This window comes from Pediculus humanus, genomic scaffold (assembly GCF_000006295.1).
Source record: "Pediculus humanus corporis 1103172108202 genomic scaffold, whole genome shotgun sequence".
In the NCBI taxonomy this organism is placed as follows: domain Eukaryota; kingdom Metazoa; phylum Arthropoda; class Insecta; order Psocodea; family Pediculidae; genus Pediculus; species Pediculus humanus.
Window position 1 is genome coordinate 447,147 of NW_002987772.1, and position 14,982 is coordinate 462,128.

A 14,982-nucleotide genomic window follows, 5' to 3' on the forward strand; every position below is an offset into this window, starting at 1 on the left:
GTTACGGTTTTGATAAGACAATTAATAAATACATAAATAAATCAATAAATAAAATTCGAACGAAATTAATCGCGTTAATAAAAAAAAAAAAAAAAAAAAAAAAAAACGAGAAAACAAAAGCATGCGATTAAATAATCATTTACGGTTCATTTGATATTTATACGAAATAATAATAATAATAATGATAATAATAATGATTTAAACGATACATATTATTTATTAATTAATAATTAGAACAATCACCCCTTTGGAAAATTTTTTTTTATTTTTTTTTTTTTACCTGAAACGATCGTTAAATAATTTTTTACACGTGAGGTATTAATATTTAGGTAAAATTCAGGTAAATAATAATAATAATAATTAAATCGTCTATTGAAAGGGGGAAGGAAGAAATGATAATAATAATAATACGTTTAACGCCATTTATCCCCCCCCCCTACCTTATTTCACGCCGCCTCTCGAACATTAAATATTAAAAAACAAGTTAATTCATTTTTCCACTAATGTGGTGGGAGAGGAAAAGCCTCTAACGCGTTACCTGATTTAAAAAATAATAATAATAATAATAATACAAATTTTTTTTGTTACTTTTTTAGTTGTTATTAAGCGGCCGGTGAACGTTATTAACTAAAATTTATCATCATTATTATTATTATTATTAATATTTTTTTAGGTTAAAAAACGTAAAACAGAAAAAGGTAAAGTATTTAATTTTTATGTTTTAAACACGTCACGATTAAAAATCAATACCGATCGATATTTATTGATTTTTATTTATCGTTTTTTTTATTTTTAATAATAGTAATTTGTTTATTATTATTATTATTATTTATATTAATTTTATGCATTAATAATTAATTAATTTATTAATTTTTTTATCCGTGATTTTAACATTGAATGTCATTACCTAAACCGGTTGTTGTCGGATATGCAATTGTTGTTGTTGTTGTTGTTGTTAAGGTTATGTTAAATTGTAATAATTATTATTTAAATGTTATTAATGTTAGTGAGAGCAACAAACAACAACAACAACCACAGCAGAACGTGAAATAAAAGCGTTGGACAAATGTAAGAATCGAAAAATTTTTCATTTTTTTTCAAAAAAATTTTACTTCTAAATAATTTACAAAACGTTTTTAATAATAATAATAATAATAAATATTATGTAAAACAACCGGAACTTATTGTTGTTGTTGTTTGTTAAATGGATAAAAATAATACAAAGTTTATTAATAAGAAATTGTTTGTAACAAACAACAACAACAACAAAAATAGTGCGATATATTCAAAATTGTTTTTAAGAAAGGAATTCGTTCTAATTTCGTATAAAATATTTGCCCTCGTTTAATTATTATTATTATTATTATTATCATCATCATCATCATTATTTATTTTAAACAATTTAATAAATAAAATGTTAGTGAAATTTTTTTTTTTTTTCTTTTTTTTTTTTATTCGTTATTTGCACGAATTAGTCACGACGAATTTTATTTCGCTTTAAATATTATTATTATCATCATCATTATTATTATTATCATCATAATTTTCTTTTACGTTTGTTTTATGATATCGTAACGTGCGTGTTTTTCTTTCGTAAAAAAAAACGTTTCCGTTGGTTGTAGTTGTTGTTGATACAACAAACAAATTTTAATTAAATAAAAAATTAAATTAATGTTATCCAAACGTCATTTATTAATAATAATAATGATGATGATAATGATGATTTACATGACGTTTGACAAACGTTTGCATTGTTATTAATTTCACTCCTACGTCATCATCGTACTTATTTTTTCAATATTATTATTATTATTGACCTTTTTTCTAATTTTGAATGAAAATAAAAATTTTTTTTTAGGAGGGGGGGTTTAAATGCGGATGTAAAAATAACGTATTATTTAATAATTAACCCCCCCCCCCCCGTTTTTCTTTTAAGTAATTTTTAAACGAAAAATAATTATTATTATTATCGTTATTACGTCATCATATTTAAATTATATTGCATGTATTTAATGAACAACGTTAGGTACGAAAGTCATGAAAAATTACTAATTTTTTTTTTTTTTGCAATGTGCTTTGGGGGGGGGGGGGCAGGGAAAGTTTGGGGTTTACATTCTGAGAATTCAAATATACTCGATAGTGGTAATGGTGGGGGGTGGTGGTGGTGGTAGTAACATCATCACCCAGTTGTAAATCGGCCTGAAAGTATTAAATAACAAAAAAATAAACAAAAATACGCCGATTAAGCAATTATTATTATTATTATTATTATTATTATTATTATTTCAACGGCGAGTGCAAAAAGGAAACATGTAAACAAAGAAAATTAATTACGCGACGGTTCGAGTTTTTTTTGCAAAAGTCTAATCCCACGTAATAATTTTCCCGCCAAAAAAAAAGTGCGAAAGGAGCGTCAATTTTGTTAATTTTATTTGTTTTGTATTTTTTAAAAAAAAAAAAAAAACCTTGACCATCATCATCATCATCATCATTCGCGACATGAGTACCCATCGTCGACGGGTATCATCAGACTTATTTATTTATTTATTAATAACTTTATTTGTAAAAAAAATATTAGTTAAAGACATGGGTACCGAAAATTATTCATAATTATTCGTTAATGATTGACAAAGGTCAAAAGGTCGAAAGTTTTTTTTTGCATGCACGCATCATTCATCCTTCGTTAATATTTTTCAATTACAAAAAATTATTATTATTATTATTATTATTAATAAGGAAATTCGAAAAAAAAAAACAAACAAAAACAAAGTCACGTTTGTTGGTTGTTTGATTGTTTTGTTATTACAAAATGTAGAACGTCCTCAGGTAATAAAAATGCCTTTGTAAGCAAATAAAACAATAAATAAATTTATTTGTTTTATAAAATTATTATTATTGTTATTATTATTATTGTTATTATTATTATTATTTAATCGTTATGGAGCACGCGGAAAACCCAATTTTATTATTATTATTATTAAACTTTTCCTTAAAAAGTTTGTTTAAATAAATAAAAAAAAAAAAATCGAAATGCATCATTCCCTCTCCCTCCCTCCCTCTCTCTCTCTCTCTCTCTCTCTCTAAACTCATCGCTTTTCACGTAATTATTATTATTATTATTTTAAAAAAAATCAATTAAATTTTTATCGATCTTTAATTAATTAATTAATTAATTAAATTTAATCGATAAATATCGTGTGTGTGTGTGATAAAAGTTATTAACCGTTCGAAATAATAATAATAAAAATAAATAAATAAATAAAACGATTCTTTATAAATATTTCCCCCCTCTCTCTCTCTCTCTCTCCCTCTCTTTTTGTTCTAGAAATTTCTACGTAATTTTTTTTCTTTGATAATAAGTTCTGTTAAATTTATTAATTATTAACGGAAAACATTTGTTATAAATTAAAAAACAAAAATTTGTTGTTTTACGTCATTAATTATTTAAAATTAATAAATTATTAACAATAAAAAAAAATATTAAAAAGTTGAAAAAGTCCAAAAAACTTTCTTCCCTCCCCTCTGCCCCCCTAAGAAAAGGATAAGGGTAGTTTAAAGGAAAGGGAAGGGAAGGAGGGGGGTAAGGGTGGTTCATTGACCGATTAATAATAAAAATTATTATTGGGATTTAATAAATTTTTTTTTTTTTTTTTTTTTTGTTAAAAATTAATAATTAATTATTTTACCAGATCGATACTCGATGGGGTGGTGGATGGGGAGGAGTGGGGAGGGGAGAATAAGAAAGAAGTAAAACGCGAAGGGGGTGGTTTTAAAGGAAAACAAACGATTGAGTAGTCGTGTTATTGATGAAAGTGAAGAAGGAGTGATTTTTTTTTTTTCTTTTCGAGACAATAATAATAATAATAATAATGTTTTTTCGATGCAGGGCGTTCGGTATGAACGAAGACGATGAACCCGCTATTATTATTAGAAATGCAAGAAAAAGTTATGGTTCGAAAGATAAAAAATTTATTTTGGATGGTTTGGACATGACGGTTAAAAGGGGTACCATGTAAGTAAATTTTCCGATTTGTTTGATTCGTAAGGGAAAATTTTCAATAAAAATTGTTTAAATTTAAAGATATGGACTCCTTGGTGCGAGCGGATGTGGTAAAACAACCCTTTTAAGTACAATCATCGGTACAAAATCCGTTCAAAGTGGTAGCCTAACGGTTTTGGGTCGCCCCCCCGGTTTATCAACTAAAATAATTGGTTACATGCCGCAAGATATAGCTTTGGTGGGTGAATTTACCGTTAAGGGAGCTTTGGAACATTTCGGTTGGATATTTGGTATGACAGATGATGAAATACATGAAAGATATAATTTCCTATCGAAATTATTAGATTTACCACCTGGTTATAAACTAATTAAAAATTTAAGGTAAAAAAAAAAAGTGATTTGAATTTGTTATTGTTTAAATATTATTATTATTATTAATAATAGTAACTTATCTTACAGTGGTGGTCAACAGAGGAGAGTGTCTTTGGCTGTTGTTTTGGTACACGATCCTGAACTTCTTATACTTGATGAACCAACCGTTGGATTGGATCCTGTATTGAGACAAAAAATTTGGGATTATTTAGTACAAATAGCAAGTGAGAGAAAGAAAACAATTATTATAACAACTCATTATATAGAAGAAGCAAATGAAGCACATTGTGTGAGTTTTAATTTGAAAATAGAAAAATACTGACCGAAACACTTGATGGACATTTTCTTTTTGTGTTGCAGATAGGACTAATGAGAAATGGTAAAATTTTAGCAGAAGGTAAACCTCAAACATTATTAGAAACATATAATTGTACATCAATAGAAAATGTTTTTGTTCATCTAAGTCGGAAACAAGTTGAAAAATCATTGTTTAATGAAATTAAAGAAAGGAATTATGAAATGGAAAGGCAACAGAGAAGAGTAAATAAACTTTTTTTTTTTTTTGAGAGAGAGATTCAAAAACAATTTAAGTGTTAAACATACTTGTGCGTTTTTCTTTTGTAATTTTAACGCCGCCATTTTTTTTTTCTTTTAGGAAATCGAATTTCAACCGTATAAAAAACCACTGTCGGAAAAATTAAAATTTACAAATAAAGGACACGCAAAAGCCATGTTGACAAAGAATTTTTTCAGGTTTAAAAGACATCCCGGGTAATTTTAATTAATAATAATTTTTTTAAAGTTTAAAATTTAAAAAACGAAACGAAACGAAAGTAACGGTTTTTAAACGCGACCACGCTTTCCGACGGAAAAAAAACAAACTAAATAAACTGTTTTAAATAATTTCCATTAAAATCCGATAGATGGCTTTGAAAAAATTTTTATTTTATTTAAAAGGGAACAATTTTTAAAAAAACTAATTTTTTAAATTAAAAAAAAAAAAAAAAAATCACCAATTTAATCAAAAATTAAATTTTAATTTAAATTTAAACGATTTTTAGAACGTTGATATTTGCTTTTGGATTTCCGATTCTTCAAGTCTGTTTGTTTTTTTCCGTTGTCGGAACTTTTCCGGACGACACAAAAGTTGGAATCGTTAACGAAGAAATGGGTAATTTTACAAATTGCGAAGATTACAAACTACATAATAAAATAGGCGGGATTTTAAGGGAAGACAATTACACATGTGAATATACGGGATTGGCGTGCAAATTTGTGGATTACTTGGGAGAAAAATTACAAAATAAAGTAAATAAATCGATTTTTGCCGTGGGTTCGTTCAGAGAGCCGCCATTTTTACCCGTGTTAAAAATTTTTTAGGTTTATTTATATTCGAAAGAAGAAGGTATGCACGAAGTGAAAAAAGGTACCATACGTCAAATGCTTTACTTTCCTTATAATTTTTCCAAAGTGGTTACCTTAATCAGAGATAGATCCACGGATTTAACGGATGACGAAATTGAAATGCAAAGAGTTAAAGTTTACAGAGATTCAGTTGGTAAGAAAACAACCTACTAAACCGTGAACCCCCCCTCCCCCCCGTTCATCTCATACCATTATTACAATTAATAATTATTTTCATTGAAATTCCCAACAGATGTTACAATAAATGCTTTGGTTCAAGAGGAAATCTATGATACGTACAAAAGATATTCACAAAGTTTAGCAACTGATTGTAATGTGAATCCTCACGTGGAAAGAATACCGATAGTGTTCAATGAACCTGTATACGGTAGCAAAGAATTAACTTACAGAGATTTCATGGCACCTGGAGTGATAGTAGTGTGAGGGAAAACACCTGAAAAAGAAAAATGACTAATTAATCATTTACAAAAAACTCATATTCAAATAAAAAATTATTCAATTATTTTAGGTTAACGTCGTTCTTAGCCGTTGGAGTGTCAACATTAACAATAATTACGGAAAGACTGGAAGGAGTTTGGGATAGAACTTTGGTAACAGGAGTATCGAAAACAGAAATTTTAATTTTTCACACAATCACCCTTTGCTGTGTATCCCTCGTGCAAATCACAGAATTATTTATATTTTCATTTTTCATATTTAAATTGGATTGTAAAGGGGATAAATTTTATGCATTTTTATTGACGTACCTGCAATCGATTATAGGAATTTGTTTTGGTAAAAATTTTCATTATGGAAAAACAAAAAAAATTATTATTATTATTATTATAATAATTACCTGTAATTTTTTTTTTTTGTAGGGATTTTAATATCCGTCGTAACGAGAACCGTAACGGAAGCAAATTACGCATCGTTGGGACTCTTTTATCCATTTATTATAATGTCTGGATGTATTTGGCCGTTGGAGGGAATGCCTAATTTTCTACGTTATTTTAGTTATTTCGTACCTACGACGTTACCCGTTGAATCCATGAGTCATATTATACACAAAGGTTGGGGTATAGCTAGATTTCAGGTTTTTAAAGGTTTTCTCGCATCATTCGGTTTCATACTTTTTTTCACTTTGACTAGCATATTCATTCTTAAAAGAGAAAAAAAATAAAATTAATTTTATATATATTTATCCATTTATAAATTTTTCTACCTCTTATTTAAAATAATGTAAAATAAAAATTATTATTATTATTATTATTACTTAAAATAAATTTATTAATTTTTTATTTTTGTGAAAAGCATTATTTTATCCTGTGATATATCGTAAGACTCTGTCGAACCGTCACACTCCCATGAAAATGGTCTGATGTTAAATATTTTCCTTTTCGAAATCGGTATCGAAAGTTTATTTAAAAGATTTTCCGATATTTTAGGTATTATGGGTTGTAGCAGAATGCCGCAAACCTGAAATTCAAATAACAGTGAAATAAATTCATTTAAGGTATCAGTCAAATAAATAAACACTCTTTGTCTTCACCCTTAATGATTCCATTGTTAAATGTATGACATAATTCAAATGATCTGATTCATCTGATTTATTTGCCAGGTACCATGGTTTTTCCGATTCGAAAAATTTATTCGTTAAAGATAAAGTCGTTATTATTTCGTCGATTCCTTTATAAAAATTAAAATCTTCAAAATGCATGTCTACTTTATCTGAAATGTGACGTCACATTACTCAAACATAATCGGATATTGATAAAAAATTCCTTAGTATACCTGGCAAATCCTGTAGGGCATTAATTAAATTTTCTGAATCTGTAGTATGAAACCTTTTGCGATCCCCTTTTAAAAACGAAGGATATTTTTGATTTCTATTTATTGTTAAACTAGTACATCTTAATAATAAATTACCAAATTTATCGGCTAAATCTGCATTCAACATGGCTATTAATTTCTTATCGGTAAAATCTAAAAAAAAATAAATAATATTGTTATTTTCATACATCAATGTTTGCGTCTGAAATTTTATGAAAAATTAAACTTTACTTCCATCACTGTGAGCTACTCCTTCTTTTAATAAATAATATCTGACACCATCACTCGAGTATTTTTCTGCATATGAAAAAGGATTTATTACGTTGCCTGTCGATTTTGAAATTTTCATATTATCTTTCATCCAATGACTGTGACACAAAATACATTTTGGTGGTTCCAAACCAGCAGCCATGAGAAAAGCAGGCCAAAAAACTCCATGAAATCTAAATATTTTAAATGGTGAGAAAATTTTTTCAAATTCACTTTTTTTTTTTTGTTTAACTGAACATTTACTACTCACTTTAAAATATCTTTTCCGATTATTTGTAAATCTGGAGGCCATTTAAAATTTGAATAAGGGTATCCATCAGTACTCAAGTACGAAGATAATGCATCAAACCAAACGTAAAAAGTTTGTGTCGGATCTTTTGGTACTGGAATACCCCATGACACTCTTTCAGTTGGTCTAGATATTGATAAATCTTTTAAAACATTTCCTTCTTCAATCCAATTTCTTAAAATTTTTTGAAATTTATTAGGTTTTATAATTTCACCTAAAAATCATGTAATTTTAATAACTGTCGAAAAACCGACAAGTAAAAATTTTCTCCGTGAAATTTTAGTGGACTTTTTTACGGAAGTAAGTATTAAAAAGTAAATATTTGTCACAGTCGACATAATTTGAATAAATACTAACCACTATCTAACCAGTGTAAAAGATCATTTTGAAATTTACTTAATTTAAATTTATAATTAAGCTCTGTAACATAATTAACAATTTTTTTTTCATTTAATGTATACCTAACCAATGGATCATCATTTGGTTCCAATTCATTTTCAGGTATAAATGTTTCATCTGCTTCACAATACCATCCCGAATATTCTCCTTTGTAAATTAAATCTACAGATGAAATTTTATCCTAATAAAAAAAAAAAGAAGATTTAAAAACATTTTAATTTAAAAAAAAAAAAAAAAAAAACTTTGAAATGAATTTTGCATTTCTGATTTTTACCCATAATTCTATGGCAGTTTTTTTATGCCTTTTTTCTGTGGTTCTTATAAAATCATTATACCTAATATCAAATGCATTAAATAATGATTTATATTTTTCTGAAACGTTGTCGCAAAACGTTTCAACATTTAGATTTAAAGCTTTGGCTGCTTTACTAACTTTTAATCCGTGTTCATCAGTTCCTACCATGTATTTAACATTACAATTTTTCAATTTTTTATAACGAGAAATGGCATCTCCAATGGTAGTCGTATACAAATGACCAATGTGTGGTTCTAAAAAATTTACATGAAATTTAAATAAGACAAAAAACTTGATTTTAGTAAATTTTGGTTAATTAAACTAATGTATATACCAGCATTAACGTAAAAAATCGGAGTTGTCAAAAAATATGTGCTTTTCCATCTAACTTCCAAATATTTTATATGTTTGAAACGTGAAATTATTTTACCCTTAGATGCATTTGCAATAAATTTTTTTTGAAACATTTTATATAGGCTAATTTTAAGAGAAGGGCCAAATAAAAAGAAAAAATTCTTATTAATGACTAAAAGCTACACAATTATTATCATTATTTTTTCAAATAAGTTATTTGAAAACGGGTTCGATGTTTTGTTTAATACATTTTTAAAAAAAAAAACTTATATTAAAATAACCATAAAAATTATTTTTCCTACGCGTAAAGTCAAATTTCGCCGCCAAAATAGCCTACTTTTGTATTGTACCAAAAAAACTTATATTTATTTATTTAATAGTACAAAGTTTTATCTTTATAAATTCAATGAACTGTACAGAATAATTGAAAAAAAAAAATTTATTTAAAAATAGTTTTTAATCTAAAGTTCAAATCATTATAAAAATAAAATATATATATTCAAAATAAATTATCACAATTCTATTTTTGTTTTTGTAAACAAACACATGGTCAGCTTATCAAGTAATATTTCCAGACAATGTTGCCACATTTACTTAATAAAATCTCTGAATTGTAGATGTGACGTCACTTGAGTTATAAAACAACAAATGAATACATTTCCACTTCTTGTTTGTATTTGACATTATTTTGCTAATATATTTTACCATGGCCGACGTCAAATCTCTAGAACACCCGACATTAAAGGTAAAGCGGTATCAATATTTAAGGTTTTTTAAGTAATTTTTTTTTAAATTTTAAATCGGGTTACAAACTTTTACACATTTCAACAGGTTCCATACGAATTATTAAACAAAAAATTCAGAGCTGCACAAAAAACATTAGATCGTGAAGTATTTCACGTTCAAGCAGCCGCTTTAGACTTGGAAAAAGGTTTACAAAATGAATCAGTTGGAGCTGGAGAAATTTCTAGATTGTTAGGGGGAATGGTGGAACGTTTACAGGTTTTTAAAAGAAAGGTAATGTCGCAGTATGTTGTGTATTGTAATGTTATAAAACTATCGTCTTTACTTAAATATTATACTTCAGTTGAATCAGTTGAATTTACCATTAAATTTCTTTTCATTCAACGTTTAGGCTGAAGAAAGCATTTCTGAAGAATTACAGGCAGGGTATGTTTGTAAAAGAAGACTTGAACATTTGAAAGAAGCAGTTGGAGAAACAAATTCTGCTACAGTTGCTCAATGGCGACGTGCTCGTCTTGACAGGATGCTAGTAGAATATTTTTTGAGACAAGGATATTATGGTAGTGCTACATGTCTTGCACATGCATCACAATTAAGAGATCTTACAAATATAGGTTTGCTATTTTACAAATTTGACATTTTTCAAAAAAAATTCATCACAAAAATTTATTTATTACGTGAAAATTTATTTTTAGATGTTTTCTTAGTATCTAGAGAAGTTGAAAATTCATTAGCTGAACATGAAACATCTAAATGCCTTGCCTGGTGCTATGACAATAAATCAAAACTGAGAAAATTAAAATCTTCCATGGAATTCAACATAAGAATACAAGAATTTGTCGAATTAATTAGGTCCGATCGTAGAATAGATGCTGTTAAACATGCAAGAAAACATTTGTCAACATGTGAAAAAGAACAGCTTCCATCTGTTCAACATGCTATGGCTTTGCTGGCATTGCCATTGACAACACAATTAAGTCCTTACAAAGAACTTTTATCACCCGATCGTTGGGATAGATTAATAGAACAATTTCGACAAGAAAATTACAGATTGTTTCAATTGTCTCCACAAAGCACATTTACAGTGACGCTTCAAGCTGGATTATCTGCTCTCAAAACTCCATATCCTTTTATTCAATTTTATTTTACTTTCCTGTTTTTTTTTTTGTAACGATAAAATTGTTTTTTCGAAAAGCAAATTTATAATAAACATGAATGTGAACTTATAATAATTTCTTAACTTATTCACAATCAGTGTTATAGCGGCGCCAAAGAATTTCGTAATGCAAGTTGTCCAGTTTGTCAAGATAATTTGAATCAGTTAGCTGCTAATTTGCCATTTGCCAATTGTAGTCAAAGTCGTTTAATATGTGCCATTTCTGGTAAGCCTTTAAATGAACACAACACGCCGATGGCATTACCAAACGGTTACGTTTACGGAGACGAGGTAAATCGCGAATAAAACGTTATTTTTAAACACCCTCCTCCTAATTCAATACAAACATTATTTTTTTTTTTTGTGTAATTTCAGGCCCTATCACAAATGGCGGCCGAAAATAACGGTCAAGTTATTTGTCCGAAAACAAAAGAATCTTATCCGTATAAAAAATTAGAAAAAGTATACGTCATGTAAAATAATATTCAAAAAATACATATACATATATATACAAGCAGACGATAAAAAATTTTATACAAAAATAATTAGTTTATGTAATTGCATTAATAATAATAATAATAATAATAATAAACCAATGAGAAAAATATAAACAGTAATAAAATACCTTTTAGCTTCTTCTTTTTTTTCTGTATTTTGCATTAAACCTTTAAAAGTTTGGATTTATGGCAAAAGAATTTTCAGTAAATTTTATCGCTTTGCTCTTTAAATAATAAACTTAATGAATGATTGATTGATTGATTGATTGATTATTAATTATTTTCAATACTTTATTTTTGATCTTTTGTTATTATTTAAATTTATATTATTATTATACTGTATACTAATAAAATCGATAAAATTTATTTATATACATATATACATATAATAATAAATTGTGTATTTGAATTATTAATTTAAGAAGAATATCAATAAATATAATGTAGTTATATATTATTTATATTAAAATAATTATTTAATTAACTAATTGAATTTAATTTACTAAAATCTTCATATTTACAATTTTGTACTATTCGTCCTTTTAATAACCCCGATGATATTTCTAACGTTGCACAAAATTTTTTCTCATGGATTTCTTTTAAAATGGCTTCTTCTCCTCTGTAGGCACCATTGACAATTTTCACAAGTCTACCCTCTGATGGTATGACAGTTTCTAAATGTTCTTGATCAATTTTAATAAGGTCATTTGTATCAAACATTCTAACATTACCTATGTAATTATCTTTTATGCTTTCTATGACGCCTTTTTTCTTGTAATATTTATCGCCTAAACTTTTCGTTATGATTTTGACAACGATTCCAACGGACAACCAATAATCTTTTCTATTTTTTTTTTCTTTTCTTTTTTCTTCTTCTTCTAAAATTTCATCCAAAGCTGATTTTCTTTTATTGGAGAAAGGTGGTAAACTATCACTTTTAACATTTTTTTTCATGTTTTTATCTTTCGTTAATAAATTTATCGGAGGTTTAGTCAAAGGTTTACTTTCGTTAACTTTTTTTAATGCTAAATTTAATTCTAATTTTATTTTATCATCTTCACTTTCTCTTATGAGTTCTGTATATTCTACAGGTACTATATTTTGTTTTCCCCTTTCAACTTGTTTTTCAATGAAATCCATTAATCTTTCTTCATCGTCTTTTTCCATTTTAGCTTTTTTCGCCATAGCTTCCTATTTTATATAGTTAATATTAAAATTTTTCATCGAGGTAACAATTAAATATTATTTATGAAAATTGATATTACAAAAAAAAGGAAAAATTGTTCCAAAACAAAATTAACAAATTGAAGTTTAGTAACCTATGTGTATAGTCAAATAATTAACATACCTGCATGGCAATAGTTTCAGGATCTCTATCAATGTAAGCTACAAACCAACCTTTTTCAGTTTCGTCAACGACACATTTACCCTCTCGTCCTAACCATTTTACAAAATCTGTTAATGTTTCCCACTGAGTGGCATTCATGTGTAAATGATGTCTGTCTGATATGTAATCTTGATAAACTTTATTTGCAGGTACTCTTTTAGTACCTAAAAAATTATTTTTACAATGAATTAACTGCATTAAATTTTATAAATGCAGTGAGAAACACATCAACTTACCAAATTGTCTTTTTAATAATTCTAAATACCCGTCGGAAAATTGTCGTGAAAACTCATCTATATAACGATTAGCATTATCAGCAAATATAAGCAATTGTCTTTGATGTGATTCGGACATGGTATGACACTTAAAACCATTTTCATCACGACATTGTTTTTGACACATTTGACAATACCATCTAAGTTTTTGTAATCCTTTTGCTTTTATCTTATTAGCAATATATTTTGGTGTACCAACTTCGTGTTTACCCATTTTTAATGCTACTCCTTATTATATTTTTAAAAAAAATTAAAAATAAATTTTCACAATAGTTGTACGGTTAGAAATTAACCTTTAAAGAATTTCTTTTTGTTTACTTCAATACTCTAAATTCATTTTAAAACTACCAACTGAAATTAATTTTTTTTAAGGTTGGCAAAACTGAATTCGTCTGTATGACATATCATAATGCGAGACATTACAGCTATATATTAAAATTTCCCATATATTTTTGTCCAATAATTTTTGATTAGGAAACTTTTAATGAACGTTTAAGCTTTTAGCTTTTATTTTGGATTTTTATTATTGTTGATGAAAAGACATTTCAGACATATTAACTTATTGATTCTAGGGAATAAGCAATTGAATGAAATAAATATATAAAATTTTCCTCATGAAATATACAATAATAATTTGATCTCATGTGCAATCCATTTTAATATGAGTTTAATATTTGTCATAAAAATTTAGTATAATGCTAAAACTACAATTCTGCCAGACAATTATACTTTAACAAAATGGAGTACCCATATTCTAAACATATACCTCATTAAATTACCATATTTAAACGTTTAATTTAGTTCTATTCACTGAAACATATATAATATAAAAACAATATAACCTGCTACTTAACTTTTAGTATTCGAGGTAATCAGTTTTAAAAACAAGCTATGTGTAATTATAATAATAATAATTAATTACTTCTGAATTACTTGCATTTATTAACTTCTTAATATTATTATTATTATTATGAATTTTAATAAAGTTAATATTTTAAAAGTAAAAACAGATAAGAAAAAAAAAAACTCAAACAAATGCAACTCATTTAATTAAATATTATTTAAAATGAGCTTATAATTTATTTATCAACTGTATCAATATTATTATTATTATTATTTTGAAAATTCCTTACCGTTGATTGTTTTGAAAATGATCGTGTCAATAGTAATGTAATAAAAGGCGGACGGAATATTAATTAATGACACGACAAATTTACGCATCGCCTTTTAGGTATATATATATATTTAAAATATTATATTATATGGTATATAATTTAAAAAATGGATTTATTTAAAAAAAAAAATAGGATTAATTGTAAGTCTTTTAAAAAAATTTATTTATAATTAATAATTATTTAAAAAATAAAATTATATAAAAGGTTAAATTACAAAAAAATGTACTTTTGAGTAGTTAATTAAAAAAAAAAATCTCGGAGGCTTCGTCAATCGTTTATTTTTCGAGGTAAAATTCTTCGTTTAGCATTCCATCAGCTATTATTGTTGTATTCATTTGATTTTTTTCGTTTCAATAATAATAATAATAATAATAATATTTCGATAACAATTTGTTTTAATCTCGGATAAAAATGAAAAACGTACAAATGAATTTTTTTATATTAAAACTATTAATTTGCGTCACGTAAAATTTATTTTTTATTTGTAAGTATAAACTCATAACAGATTTATCTCGAGTATTCAATTGCGTCCATT

General features: G+C 26.5%; 4 protein-coding genes across 4 annotated transcripts; 2 read left to right on the forward strand and 2 right to left on the reverse strand.

Annotated features, from left to right (window-relative positions):
• Positions 1-4,292: 4,292 nt before the first annotated feature.
• On the forward strand, positions 4,293-6,956 carry Phum_PHUM433630 (ABC transporter, putative; the record flags this gene model as incomplete). Its single annotated transcript, XM_002429414.1, has 9 exons — positions 4,293-4,381; positions 4,460-4,661; positions 4,733-4,912; positions 5,028-5,143; positions 5,434-5,680; positions 5,753-5,930; positions 6,030-6,216; positions 6,306-6,571; positions 6,655-6,956. 9 exons carry the CDS (start codon positions 4,293-4,295, stop codon positions 6,954-6,956), a joined length of 1,767 nt encoding a protein of 588 aa, XP_002429459.1.
• A 107-nt stretch (positions 6,957-7,063) lies between these two features.
• On the reverse strand, positions 7,064-9,326 carry Phum_PHUM433640 (methionyl-tRNA synthetase, putative; the record flags this gene model as incomplete). The annotated part of the gene is made up of 8 exons (XM_002429415.1): positions 7,064-7,252; positions 7,326-7,504; positions 7,568-7,759; positions 7,838-8,049; positions 8,127-8,379; positions 8,523-8,745; positions 8,839-9,113; positions 9,194-9,326. The coding sequence occupies 8 exons, from the start codon at positions 9,324-9,326 to the stop codon at positions 7,064-7,066; spliced, it is 1,656 nt and encodes a 551-aa protein (XP_002429460.1).
• Positions 9,327-9,919: 593 nt separating this feature from the next.
• On the forward strand, positions 9,920-11,590 carry Phum_PHUM433650 (erythroblast macrophage protein emp, putative; the record flags this gene model as incomplete). Its single annotated transcript, XM_002429416.1, has 6 exons — positions 9,920-9,958; positions 10,045-10,230; positions 10,349-10,571; positions 10,653-11,112; positions 11,221-11,404; positions 11,489-11,590. The coding sequence occupies 6 exons, from the start codon at positions 9,920-9,922 to the stop codon at positions 11,588-11,590; spliced, it is 1,194 nt and encodes a 397-aa protein (XP_002429461.1).
• Positions 11,591-12,090: 500 nt separating this feature from the next.
• On the reverse strand, positions 12,091-13,486 carry Phum_PHUM433660 (zinc finger protein RTS2, putative; the record flags this gene model as incomplete). The annotated part of the gene is made up of 3 exons (XM_002429417.1): positions 12,091-12,801; positions 12,959-13,161; positions 13,234-13,486. 3 exons carry the CDS (start codon positions 13,484-13,486, stop codon positions 12,091-12,093), a joined length of 1,167 nt encoding a protein of 388 aa, XP_002429462.1.
• Positions 13,487-14,982: the final 1,496 nt, after the last annotated feature.